The sequence below is a fragment of the Molothrus aeneus genome, chromosome 22, assembly GCF_037042795.1.
Source record: "Molothrus aeneus isolate 106 chromosome 22, BPBGC_Maene_1.0, whole genome shotgun sequence".
Classification (NCBI taxonomy): Eukaryota; Metazoa; Chordata; class Aves; order Passeriformes; family Icteridae; genus Molothrus; species Molothrus aeneus.
The window spans coordinates 4,589,907-4,603,902 of record NC_089667.1 but is presented as its reverse complement, the minus strand read 5'-3'; the positions used below and the strand labels follow the sequence as shown (position 1 = coordinate 4,603,902).

The window sequence follows — 13,996 nt, the reverse complement described above, 5'->3', positions numbered from 1 at the left end:
GCCATTCACTTGTTAAATGAAAATAACTCTGCTCAGAGTGGTTTTGGGGGCATAAATTGGCGTTTTCAACCCAGTGTTATGCTCAGGTTTCAGACTAGTGAACAAATTATAACTTCAGGCTGTGTTGGCCTCAGAGCTGATCAGAAATCTGTCCTAAAAGACAGATTCCTCTCTTCAAAACCTCGTAGTGAAAGGATGATTTCACAACTCCCTTCTTTCTAAACTCTGATATTCCAACCTCCTGTAAAAGTGGAATGTTTGTTGTGGGATAGAAATGACATTCCCTTGGGGAAATCAGTCCTAAAAAAAAAAAAAAATTTAGAACCTTAGTAACATTCTGTGCTGATTTTGAGCTGGTGAGAGGCGTTTCATTTAATTTTTTGAGATCACTGATGGATTTACATGAGGGGAAAGAAACCTGCTCATGAGCCAGGCTTAGGCAGGACCTGCACAGCACAGCTGAGGTGGTGGGAGAGGGGAAAATCAGGTGTGATGTTCCTGCCTGTGCCTGGGGGAATAATTCCAGCCTGGCACCTCTCCCTGCAGGCAGGTACATGCGCAGCAACCTGAACATGCCTCACAACTTACCTCAGAGGAGTGGTGGTTTCAGGGATTATGAAAAGGATGCTCCCATCACCGTGCTGGGCTGCACCCAGGCCAGGCTCGTGGGTAAGTGCTGCTCAGCAGGCAAAGCTTGCAGCTGAACAGGGGGGATCTGGGGGGGATTTTTGGGAGGGAATTGTTCCCATGAGTGTGGCACATTCATGGAAGTGTTCAAGGCCAGGTCGGACAGGGTTTGGAGCAACATGGGGTAGTGAAAAGTGTCCCCTGCCCAGGGGGTTTTTGGTTTTTCCCAACCCAAATAATTCCATGGCTTTATGAAGATCTTGCCCAGGAAGCTTCACTGTCTTCCTCCCACTTCCTCCCATTATCTTCCCCCCATCAGAGAAAGGAAACATTCAAGGCAGGAAAAAATGGACTGGATGCCCTGAGCTGACAGGATTTAAATCTTTCAAGGATCTAAAGGAATTGTTCCCCATGAGTGTGGCACAGGTTGTCCATTCATGGCAGTGTTCAAGGCCAGGTTGGACAGGGTTTGGAGCAACATGGGGTAGTGAAAAGTTTTGGTTTTTGGTTTTTTTTGGCTTTTGGTTTTTCCAACCCAAACCATTCCATGGTTCCATGAGGATCCTGCCCATGAAACTGCATTATCTTCCTCCCACTTCCTCCCATTATCTTGCCCCCCATCAGAGAAACAAAAAGTGCAAGGCAGAAAAAATGGATTGGATGCCCTGAGCTGACAGGATTTAAATCTTTCAAGGAGCTTTGCAAAGTCTCTTCACCTTCCCCAGCAATTTCCCTCTTCCAAAGCAAACCTCATCTCCCTCAGCTGCTGCAGCTGAGAAGGCAAAGCAGAAATGTGGGACATGGGGAAAATCAGAGCCATCAAAGGATGGTGCATTGGGAGGATTTTGTTATTATCCACATTGTGGAGCACTGCAGCAGTGTGGCTGTCACCTCCTGCAAAATCTGCTTTTTTCCCCCAGTTTGCCACACCAGTATCCTTTTATCAGTCTGCCTGGCTTTATGTTGTCAGAAATCATTTCCAGTGCTCTCCCACCCTCCCCATCTTCATCCCTGAGCTTGCTGGTTTGTGCACAGACAGAAAACCCTTTGTCAGTAAAGCAGCACAACTTGAGAGCTGTGATGGGGAGCCCAGCCCCTCAAACACACGAGCTCTGAGCATTTCCAGCTCAAATCCTTCCGAGCACTCCCTGCTGGTCACATCCAAACTGGGGCAGCTAAAATTATCCTGCCTTGTTTGAACATAAACAAATCACAGGGCAGCAGCAGCAGCAGGAGGATGCTCAGGCTGCACATGGCAGCGGGGTTTGTACAGGACAGAAGGGACCCTGTGAGTGTCACAGCACTTTGCTGGTGGCATTCAGGGACAAGGACACACTTTGGGTGGCATTAAGAGCTCCAAGGACACTTTGCTGGTGGCATTCAGGGACAAGGACACACTTTGGGTGGCATTAAGAGCTCCAAGGACACTTTGCTGGTGGCATTAGAGGGGTCTGTGGACACCCTTTCCTGGAGGCACTCAAAGGGTCTGAGGACACTCTGCTGGTGGCTTTGGAGAGGTCCAAGGACACTTTGTTGGTGGCATTCAGTGGTTCAAGGGCACACTTTGCTAATGGCATCAAAGAGGTCCAAGGACACAGAATTTGTGACATTAAAGGGGTCCAGGGGCACATTTTGCTGTGGCATTCAGGGGTCCAAGGACACAGAATTTGTGACATTAAAGGGGTCCAGGGACACATTTTGCTGTGGCATTCAGGGGTCCAAGGACACACTTTGCTAATGGGGTCCAAGGACACACAACTTGTGACATTAAAGGGGTCCAAGGACTCTTTGCTGGTGGCACTAATGAGGTCTGAGGACACTTTTCTGGTGGCATTAAAAGGGTTTGAGGACACACTTTGCTGCTGGCAGTAAAGGTGTCCAAAGACACATTTTGTGGAGAATTAAAGGGGTTTGAGGGCACACTTTCCTGGTGGCAATGAATGGGTCCAAGGACACTTTGCTGGTGGCACTTGAGGCTCTGAGGGGACACTTTCTTGCAGGTGAAGCCTTGCTAGAAACCAACACCATTGTAGACTACATCTACAGCTCGCCATCGCTGCGCTGTGTGCAGACAGCCCACAACATCCTGAAAGGTAAGAGCCACGGGGACAGGCTGGAGTCTCCTCGTTTGCTGCACAAAACACTGACAAACAGAGACAAAGCATGGACCTAAGTCCATGGGGAATGGTAATTAGTATTAATTTTATTATTGAATTAATTATTGTGTTATTATATATTATTATATTGGTATATTATTGTATCATTTTTATTTAATTATTGAAATAAATTTAATTTATTTAATTTATTTAAATTAATTATTTATTCATTAAAATGTTATGTGTTAATATATGTTATTATTAATTTATTGATTAATAAAATGATTGTTAATTTAATTTATTTATTATTTTATTTAATTATTCTGTTATATATTCTATTCTATTATTATATTATATTTTATTATAGATAATATTATTATTATATATATTATTCTATTCTATTATTATATTATAATTAAATTAATTACTATTATCTATTAGGTGAATGGCAATCATTATTGCCATAGCAATATATTTTATATCAGCACAATCCATAAGGAGCCCTTTTCTAATTGCACCAGCTGCCAGCCAGAGCTTGACATTCCCTACAATACTTTGTACACAATGTATGTATTGTAGGGAATACATTAAATAAATTTAATCATTTTTTATTTTTATAATATATTTTTATTGTAATAATTATTTAATGATTTACAAATCAATTGTAGGGCATACATCAAATAAATACATTAAACACTTAATTTCCTATAGGAAATCAATAAATTAGCAAACACCTGAAGCATTAAAGCTGCTCTCTCCCTCCCCTGTGCTGCCTGCCCCCTGTCCGTGTGTCCCAGGTGTGCAGCAGCAGAACAGCCTGAAGATCCAGGTGGAGCCCAGCCTGTTCGAATGGACCATATACATGAAATACATTTATTATTTTTTAATGAATAATTTTTTCATTGTTGAGAAACACCTGAAGGATTAAAGCTGCTCTCTCCCTCCCCTGTGCTGCCTGCCCCCTGTCCGTGTGTCCCAGGCATGCAGCAGGAGAACAGCCTGAAGATCCGGGTGGAGCCCGGCCTGTTCGAATGGACCATATACATGAAATACATTTATTATTTTTTAATGAATAATTTTTTCATTATTAACAAACACTGAAGCATTAAAGCTGCTCTCTCCCTCGTCTGTGCTGTCCGTGTGTCCCAGGCATGCAGCAGGAGAACAGCCTGAAGATCCGGGTGGAGCCCGGCCTGTTCGAGTGGACCAAGTGGGTGTCGGGGAGCTCCCTGCCCGCCTGGATCCCCCCCGCAGACCTGGCTGCAGCCACGCTCAGCGTGGACACAACCTACAGGTACCAGGGGCTGGCGCTGCTCTGGGCACCCAGCGCTGCTCAGGGCGAACGTCAGCCGCGGCCTGGGAGAGCTGCTCAGGGTCTCAAAGGAAAACTCAGAGCACGCTCCAGATGCTGTGCTGAACGTGACCTGGAATTATATATAAATATATATTTTTATGTATTTTTATATTGTATTTTATATTTGTGTGTGTGTATACGTGTGTATATATATATATATTTTTATATATATGTATATGTGTGTATATATGTATGTGTATGTAGATATAATAAATAATATCTATAAATATATCTAATATATATATATGACCTGGAAATTATATATAAATATATATATATTTATATTTTTTATTTATTTAAATATATATTTGTGTGTGTGTGTATATGTATGTAGATATATTAAATAATATCTATAAATATATCTAATATATATATATATGACCTGGAAATTATATATAAATATATATATATATATATTTTTTATTTATTTAAATATATATTTGTGTGTGTGTATATGTATGTATATATGTGTGTATGTGTGTATATATGTATGTGTATATACATATATTAAATACTATCTAGATATATATTAAATATATATAATATATAACCTGAAAATTAGGGTTATTATATATATATCTATTTTTATATAAATATATATATATATCTATTTATATATATATCTATCTATCTATTTTTATATATATATCTATTTATATATAATTATATATAAATATCTATTTTTATTTTTTACCTATTTATTTATATATATCTGTGTGTATATGTATGTGTGTGTGTACATGTATGTATATATGTATGTGTATATATATATATAAAATAATATCTATAAATATATATTTGGATATATATATGACCTGAAAATTATATATAAATATCTATTTTTATATTTTACATATATACATGCATACATACACACACACAAATATATATTTAAATAAATAAAAATATATAAATATATATATTTATGTATAATTTCCAGGTCATATATATATATATATTAGATAGTTATCTAGCTATATATATATAACATATCTATGACCTGAAAATTCTATAGAATATATATAGAATATAGGGTATATATATATGACCTGAAAATTCTATAATATATAATATGAAACATATAGATAAATACATGATATAATAGATATTATTTCTATATATTTATATAGAAATTATATAAACATGATTATATAGAAGATATATACACTATGTATGAAATGCATAAAAATATATAATATATATATAATTCTAGATATTTATATAGAAATTATATAAATATAATTATATAGAAAAATACATATAAAATAAATTTTGGCTCATTATCAACCAAATTTCCCACATCACTGGCAATTCCTTCTGATCACGGAGGTTGCACAGACCTTGCAGTTAGTTAGAATTCTTTATTTTTACCATTCCCTGACTGTGTTTTTCTCCTCCCAGACCTTGCAGCTAGTTAGAATTCTTTATTTTTACCATTCCCTGACTGTGTTTTTCTCCTCCCAGACCTCATATTCCTGTCAGCAAGTTGGTGGTTTCTGAGTCTTACGACTCCTACATAAGCAGAAGCTACCAAGTAACGAAGGAAATCATCAGCGAATGTAAAGGCAAAGGTGAGTGAGTGCTGCAGAGGGGGTGACAATTCCAATATTCCTGAAATCTTTCCCTTTTAGGGGATGAATTCCCAGCCCTGAATCTCTCATCCTCTCTCCCAGAAGCATTGGAAAGTCCTGAGCTGTAATTTCAGATACACTCCTCCTACAAGAGAGGGCCAGAAAGTTAAATAGCAAAATTATTTTAGGGATCCTGACCCATTGGAGTGATAGGAATTTATTTCCAGGGGAATAAATGGAAATTCCCAAGAGAATTCATTTATTCCCAAGGGAATCAATGAATTATTTTTCAGATACATTGCCTTACAAGAGAGGGCCAGAAAGTTAAATAGCAGAAATATTTTAGGGATCCCGACCCATGGGAATGGTGGGAATTTATTCCCAAGAGAATAAATGAATTATTTTTTAGATACATCACCTTATAAGAGAGGGCCAGAAAGTCAAATAGCAGAATTATTTTATTTTAGGGATCCCACTGGAATGATGTGAATTTATTCCCAAGGGAATCAATGAATTATTTTTCAGATACATCACCTTACAAGAGAGGGCCAGAAAGTTAAATAGCAGAATTATTTTAGGTATCCCGACCCATTGGAATGGTGGGAATTTATTCCCAAGGGAATAAATGAATTATTTGCCCTCTGATGTGTGTTCTCAGCACTAAATTGGGCATTTTCCCTCCCCTATCTGAGCCCCTCCTCCAAATTATATTCCCATAAAAACCTTAGAACATTTCTACAAATATAATATATTGAAATGTTGAAATTCTTAATTTTTTTAAACCCCTATCTGTTATTGTTGATCCTCAACATTCTGAGAATCCCTAAATTCTGGTGTTTTCACTGATTTCCTCTCACTGACCTGTCTCTGCATTCTAAGCTTTGATTTTAATGGTTTGCACACAAAATTCAAAAGCACAGTGGGGCATTGCTCGTAAAGGATCTCAGAAATGGAAACGCAAAGCTGCCGCTGTGCAAAGGCAGCCAGCGAAATTAAAGTGTTTGTTGTAACAGGAATTAATTTTTGCGTAGGCAAAAAGCATCTGCTTCCCAGCACAGCTAAAATCTCACTGGAATTCTTGTTTTCTCCAGAAAGCATTTTCAAACCAAGAAGGAGTGAGTTAAGCACTACCCTGAAAATTGAGAAATGCTCTAAACATGTTAACAAATCCCATTTTCCACTTCATTCTCTATTGTATTTGTGGGGGGCCCCGTGGCAGGGAGGAATGATGAATGTGACTGTGTGTTCTCAGAAGGCTGATTTATTATTATATTATATTATATTATATTATATTATATTATATTATATTATATTATATTATATTATATTATATTATATTATATTATATTATATTATATTATATTATATTATATTATATTATATTATATTATATTATACTATATTATATTATACTATATTATATTATACTATACTATATTATATTATGCTATACTAAACTATACTAAAGAATACAGAAAGTATACAGACAAAAGACTATAATATAATATATAATATTATAATATAATAATAATATATTATATTATATTATACTATATTATATTATACTATACTATATTATATTATGCTATACTATATTATATTATGCTATACTAAACTATACTAAAGAATACAGAAAGTATACAGACAAAAGGCTATAATATAATATATAATATAATATAATATAATATAATATAATATAATAATGAAAATTTATTACTCTTTCCAGAGTCCTGACACAGTTTGGTCCTGACTGGCCAATGAGTCAAAACCATTCACATGAAACCAATCAAACAATGAGCAGTTGGTAAACAATGTCCAAACACATTCCAAAGCAGCCAACCACAGGAGAAGCAAATCACATAATTATTGTTTTCATTTTTCTCTGAGGCTCCTCGGCTTCCCAAGAGAAAAATCCTGAGCCAAGGGATTTTTCAGAGAATGTGAATGTGACCACAATTCACAGCTTGATGTGTTGTTAGAGGATAAAGTATTTTAAAAGGCTGCTTGATCCGGGGCACCAGCCCCTAAACCTGGCTTTAGGTCCCTCCTCAGGTTGTGTTTCTCATTTTATTTCAGGAAACAACATCCTGATCGTGGCTCATGCATCCTCCCTGGAGGCCTGCACCTGCCAGCTCCAGGGGCTGTCACCCCAGAACTCCAAGGATTTTGTACAGATGGTCCGAAAGGTGAGGGCCAGCAGGGCCAAGAACAAGTGGAGATCTGCTGGAGCAGGGCCTGGGCTGAGTTTGAGCAGTTTCAGGAGTCAGGAGGGCGAGGGAGAAAGGTTTGAGAGGCTGGGGCAGAGTGTGGGGTCAGGGACCCTCCTGAGATGGGTGTGCAGGGACTGTTTGTGCTTTGTGGGGCCGGATGCCCACCTGAGCCGCAGGAACATCCGTATTCCCCCAAAGTTCAAACAAAACACGAACAAAAATGTTCCTGAGCTGCAGGAACACCCACATTTCCCCCAAAGCTGGGCTGGTTTGGGACCACATTTGCTTTGAGCTGGTCCCTATTTAAACCTATATCCCATTCAAACCTTCATTCTTAAACCAACATTCTTAAAACTACATTCTTAAAACTACATTCCATTCGAAACTACATTCTTAAATCTACATTCTTAAACCTACATTTTTAAAACTACATTTTTAAAACTACATTTTTAAAACCACATTTCATTCAAAACTGCATTTTTAAAACTACATTCTTAAAACCACATTGCATTCAAACCTACATCCTTAAACCTACATTCTTAAAACTGCCTTCTTAAAACTACATTCTTAAAGCTACATTCTTAAAACTACCTTCTTAAACCTACCTTCTTAAAACTATCTTCTTAAAGCTGCATTCTTAAACCTACATTCTTAAAACTGCATTTTTAAAACTACCTTCTTAAAGCTACATTCTTAAACCTACATTCTTAAAACTGCATTTTTAAAGCTACATTCTTAAAACTGCATTTTTAAAACTACATTCTTAAAACTGCATTTTTAAAGCTATATTCCATTCAAATCTACATTTTTAAACCCACATTCCAAGGGTATAATCTGTTTTATTTCGTGGTGCACAGTCTGTCGATCACCATCTGAAAATGGACTTTGGGAGAGGGAAAGAGAGAAAAAAAGGGTGAGATCCTGGAGTGGCAGGGCAGGGTCAAATCCTGCCTTTTTTGCCTTAATTCCCACCTCTCTCCTCACAGATTCCCTACCTGGGCTTCTGCTCCTGTGAAGAACTGGGGGACACTGGTGTGTGGCAGCTCACAGACCCTCCCATCCTCCCTCTCACTCATGGACCAACCGGAGGCTTTAACTGGAGAGAAACCCTCCTGCAGGAGTAGGGGGCAGCCGGCGGGGACAGCCCTTCCCAGCGCTGGCCATCGCCTCCTCTTCCTCTTCTTCCTCCTCCTCGTGTTCTATTGCCAGCAGGAAAAGCCCTCCTCGTCTGCCCCGCACACCTCACACAGCCGCGGCCCTGCGAAAAAAGTCTTTTTGCATTTAAATGGGCTGTAAATCAGCTCGTTTACAACGAAATGGGGGGGGGAAAAAATAAATTAAAATACAGCTCGAGGCTCTTGCACAGCTCGGGGTTGGTTTCCTCACCTTGAAGCAGCTCTGGTGACACTTTCACTGTAGGGACCATGAGAATGTGTCAGGCAGGATGCTGGCGTTGTTTTCTCGCTGCTGTTTTTGCAAAGTGTCTGCAGCCTTGTTCAGCACCTCGTGCTTGCTCCACTCCCAGTCCCCAAACCCTCAGCACCTCCCAGAAAAATCAAAAAAAAGCAAAAAATCAAAAAAAAAATTCCTTCCCCAAGGCTGGAATTGAGTCCAGGGCTGCCTCTGCAGGCCGCACCAGGTTCTTCCTCTCCTCTGAGCGAAGATGGGAGTGCTCAAAATGTGCTGGATATTGTGCAGGGATGGGTTGATATTCAGGAAAATGAGAGATTGGTCAATATTAAGCAAAAATTCTGGCTCAGAGGAAAATTCCGAATAATTCCGAATTTCACATCGGTTACAGGTGGAGTTTGGGCATCAAAAGTCAGCACAACAAAAGCTGGGAGGGATTTGTTTGAAGTGGAAATAAAAGAAGACTTTTCCAACCGAACCTGAGGGATTTAGGAAGTTCAGATTTGGGGTTTTTAGTCCTTTATTTTGGTTATTGAAACCCACCCGTGTGCCCAGAGGTCTGTGCTGTTTAAATTCCCTTCAGAAGGCTTTGGAAAAGGTTTTTTGGGTTTTTTTTTTCCCTTTTCTATTGGGATTTTTTTGTGCTGGCCATTCAGGAGTGGCTCTGTGTCCCTTTGGCAGCCCTGGGGAGATGGTGCAGGATGCTCCAGGAATGATGGGATGGAAAAGCTGCTGGAATTCAGCAGGAATTCCATGGAATTCTGAGGGCTTTTCCTCCTCACCCCTCCATTCCCAAGTTCCACCTGTCATAAAGACAAAACAGCTACAAAAAAAACCCCAGCACATTTCAATTTAGGAACAACATTTGATGTGATTATCCAAGGAGGGAAGGGTTGGGATGGGGGGGAAGGTGGAAGAGGAGAATTTCCATCTCTAACCAAGAAGTTTGGGATCACAAGGGGAATCCTTTGGTGCCAGAGCCTGCAGGATGCTAAAAACACCCCAAAATACACCAGAGTGGGTATTTATAACCTAAAGTGGCAGCAGAGCAGGGTTTTTTTAGGATTAGAATTACCTGAAATTATCAGCTTTGGTGATAAATCATCAATAAATTATAAATTACTTGGAGATAGAATTATCTAAAATTTTCAGCTTTGGTGGCAAATTATCAATTATTTGGTGATAAATTAACAATTATCAATAAATTATAAATTATTTGGTGATAGAATTACCTAAAATTATCAGCTTTGGTGATGAATTATCAATAAATTATAAATTATATGGAGATAGAATTATCTAAAATTTTCAGCTTTGGTGGCAAATCATCAATTATTTGATGATAAATTATCAGTTTTCAATAAATTGTAAATCATCAATTATTTGTTGATAAATTATCAATAAATTATAAATTATATGGAGATAGAATTATCAATAAATTATCGGCTTTGGTGATGAATTATCAATAAATTATAAATTATATGGAGATAGAATTATCTAAAATTTTCAGCTTTGGTAGCAAATCATCAATTATTTGATGATAAATTATCAGTTTTCAATAAATTGTAAATCATCAATTATTTGCTGATAAATTATCAATAAATTATAAATTATTTGGTGATAGAATTATCTAAAATTATCAGCTTTGGTCAAAAAATTGCTGCAGGCACTTCAGGTTTGTCAGCAGGTATTTAAAACTGGGTTTAAACAGGATGGAAGAGATTTAGGCACACTCCTGCCTTGGTTTGGGCCAAAGTCTGAGCATTCCCAGGAACAAAATGATCCCAGACTGGTTTGGGTTGGAGGAAACCTTGGGATGGAGCAGCCACAGCTGCTCTGGGCAACAAATACAAAATAATTTTTAAAAGTGTGAAAACCACAAAAGAATTAAACAGAAAGCAGCATCCAAGGCACGTTGGGGTGTTCCAGGAGAAATTTCTGGATTTCTGCCATCCTTTCCCAGCTCTGCCTCTGCTCAAAGTGCTGAAGTGTTTGAAATGGGTGAGAGGCCCAGATCTGATGTTTATTAATCATAGAAAAATTAAGTTTTTGTGGTGTTTTTGGTGGATTTTCCCTTTGGGCAGGGCTGGTGTCACCTCCCCCAAGCTGCCACAACAACCAGGGAGTGACAAACTGCAGGTCCAGCTTCCCTAAAGAGGAGAAAATTGGGATGGAAAAAAACCCAAAAGAGGGGAAACAATTGGATGGAGAAAACCCCAAGAGAGGAGAAAATTGGGATGGAAAAAAAACCCAAGAGAGGAGAAAATTGGGATGGAGAAAACTCCAAAAAGAGGAGAAATAATTGGATGGAGAAAACCCCAAAAGAGGAGAAACCATTGGGCTGGAGCAAACCCCAAAAAAGGAGAAAATTGGGATGGAGCAAACCCCAAAAAGAGAAGAAATTTGGGATGGAACAAACCCCAAAAGAGGAGAAACAATTGGCATGGAACAAATCCCAAAAGAGGAGAAAATTGGGATGGAGCAAACCCCAAAAGAGGAGAAAATTGGGATGGAAAAAACCCCCAAAAGAGGAGAAAATTGGGATGGAACAAACCCCCAAAAGAAGAGAAACAATTGGCATGGAACAAATCCCAAAAGAGGAGAAATTTGGGATGGAGCAAACCCCAAAAGAGGAGAAAATTGGGATGGAAAAAAACCCCAAAAAAGGAGAAAATTGGGATGGAAAAAACCCAAAAAAAAGGAGAAAATTGGGATGGAAAAAACCCCAAAAAAGGAGAAAATTGGGATGGAAAAAACCCCAAAAAAAGGAGAAAATTGGGCTGGAGCAACCCCAGAGGGGCTGAGCTCAGTTTGGAGCCCACCCTGAGCCCATCCTGGCCAATATCCCAGCTATCCCCACAATCCATAGGATGAAAATTCCATTATTTCTACTTTTAGGACCGTGTACCACACCTTAGGCCACTCATAAGTGCTTTATTACAGCAGGGATGGGACTGAAAAGTCAGGGAGAAAATTCAGGACAGCGAAATACAAAATTCCAACCCACTCCTGTGTGGTTTTATTGCTGTCAGGTTCATTTTTAATTGCCATTTAAATTTTATTTTTTTTTTTGCTGTGTACAGACATTCTGAAGAGCATTTCTGGCTTGTTTTCATCCATGCAAAAAAAAAAAAAAAAATTAAATATTTGACAATCACACCAAAAAAATGAGAAAAAATTTGGTCGCTGAGGCGTGTGAATTCTCCAGATTTTTTGTGTAAAAATTGGGGCAGGAAATATTGTGTTATAATATTTATTTATCTCAGATCCTGCTGGAGTTGAGTGACATTAAAAGGAGATTTTTAGGAGCACGAAATAGAGAGGGAGCAAAAGCTGAATGTACAATTTGAGTGGTGTCAGCTGCTCTTTGATAAAGTAATAGAGAAAAAAATGTGTTCTGGTTGAGGAGGTAGAGGTTCAAATACTCTGCTTTAAATATATATATATATATTTTTGGATGTTTGGGAAATATTTTGACAATTGTAGTCTTGTCTCGAATTAGGTGTGAGGAATCACAGGGAGAAAAATCTTATTTTCTTCAGCATTTTTGAGTTTTCTTGGGGGTTTTGTGTTCAACAGTCTCGTGTTGAAAGGGCTTCTTGGGTGGGAAAAAAGAGAGAAAATGTTGTTCCTTTTAAAATTTATAATCGAGAGGTTGAGAGGACAAAAGAATTGCTGCTTCATTTTCACCCCATTAATGTGGATTTAATGCTCATTAATGTGGATTTAGTGTCACTGCAGTGGTTTGTCCCAGAACATTAAACTTGAGCCTTCCAAAATCTTTTCCTTCACTGTGAGCTGCATCAGATCCCAACTTTTATTCTATCAGCACTTCCCAGGCTTTTCCCTCTCTCCACAATTAAGGAAAGAAAAGCTGCAAACCTGCCAAGAATAAAGGGTTAATTTTAATAATTTGCAATGTATGGCTTAAAAAAGAAATAAAGAAAAAAACCAAAAAAAAACAAAAAAAAACCCCAAGAATTAAATTGACATTACACTCAAATGAACAGAGCTTTGCTTGTTTATGCAAAATGAGGATCCAGACCGTGATAATTTCAGTCAAAATTGGTATTTCCCTTTTCACTGCATGGAGCAGTTTCAGACAGGAGCTGCTGGGGCCAGGGCCCTCCTGCTATGAAATTCTGGTGAATTTAAAGGAAGTGGTGAATTCATCCCCAGAGAATTCCTTTGGTTTCTGGTTTGGTTTGATTTCTTTCAAAAGAGGCACTGGGGGAATGAAGTCACAGGGAGGAGTGGGGGAGCAGTGCTTGGGATGGTGTCACTGAACACAAGAAATGCAATTAACAGTGGCTGTTAATGAACAGCCTGGCTGCAAAGGCTCCAAATCACTTCTTGCTGCTCCCCACTTCCTCAAATTCATCCCCCAGGGACTCTTCATGACCCACAACAGAAAATACTCAGCCAGTTCCTTTATTATTTCTCATTATTTCAGTACTTTCTGAACTTTCTCTCCATGACATCTCTTCAGACTTGATGTTATCAACAACTCCTTTTCCTTTTTTTTGTTTTTTTTTGTTTTGTTTTGTTTCATTTTCCCCTTGTATCATTCTGTTTATCATGGATTTCGGTTTATTTTATTTAGTGTGAGCAGATTGTATTTATTTGAGCGAGAAAAAAAAAAAAAAGTTTGCTGTTTAAAAAAAAACAAAACCCCCAATACCTGTATTGCCAAAACCAGCTGTAATTACCTGTGACATCTGTATTTTTTTA

At 38.2% G+C, this 13,996-nt stretch overlaps 1 protein-coding gene across 3 annotated transcripts in view; it reads left to right on the top strand.

Moving 5' to 3' along the window:
- UBASH3B (ubiquitin associated and SH3 domain containing B) overlaps positions 1-13,268 on the top strand; it is an 81,703-nt gene extending 68,435 nt beyond the window's left edge. For 2 of the 3 annotated variants that reach the window (XM_066564260.1, XM_066564261.1), the window contains exons 9-14: positions 547-669; positions 2,628-2,720; positions 3,873-4,017; positions 5,542-5,648; positions 7,725-7,834; positions 8,845-13,268. In XM_066564260.1, the coding sequence (XP_066420357.1) occupies positions 547-669; positions 2,628-2,720; positions 3,873-4,017; positions 5,542-5,648; positions 7,725-7,834; positions 8,845-8,982 (716 nt within the window). In that variant the 3' untranslated portion in view covers positions 8,983-13,268. Of the gene's footprint in view, positions 1-546; positions 670-2,627; positions 2,721-3,702; positions 3,843-3,872; positions 4,018-5,541; positions 5,649-7,724; positions 7,835-8,844 lie in introns of those variants that run through there. The other variant, XM_066564262.1, reaches the window with a different exon arrangement.
- Positions 13,269-13,996: the final 728 nt, after the last annotated feature.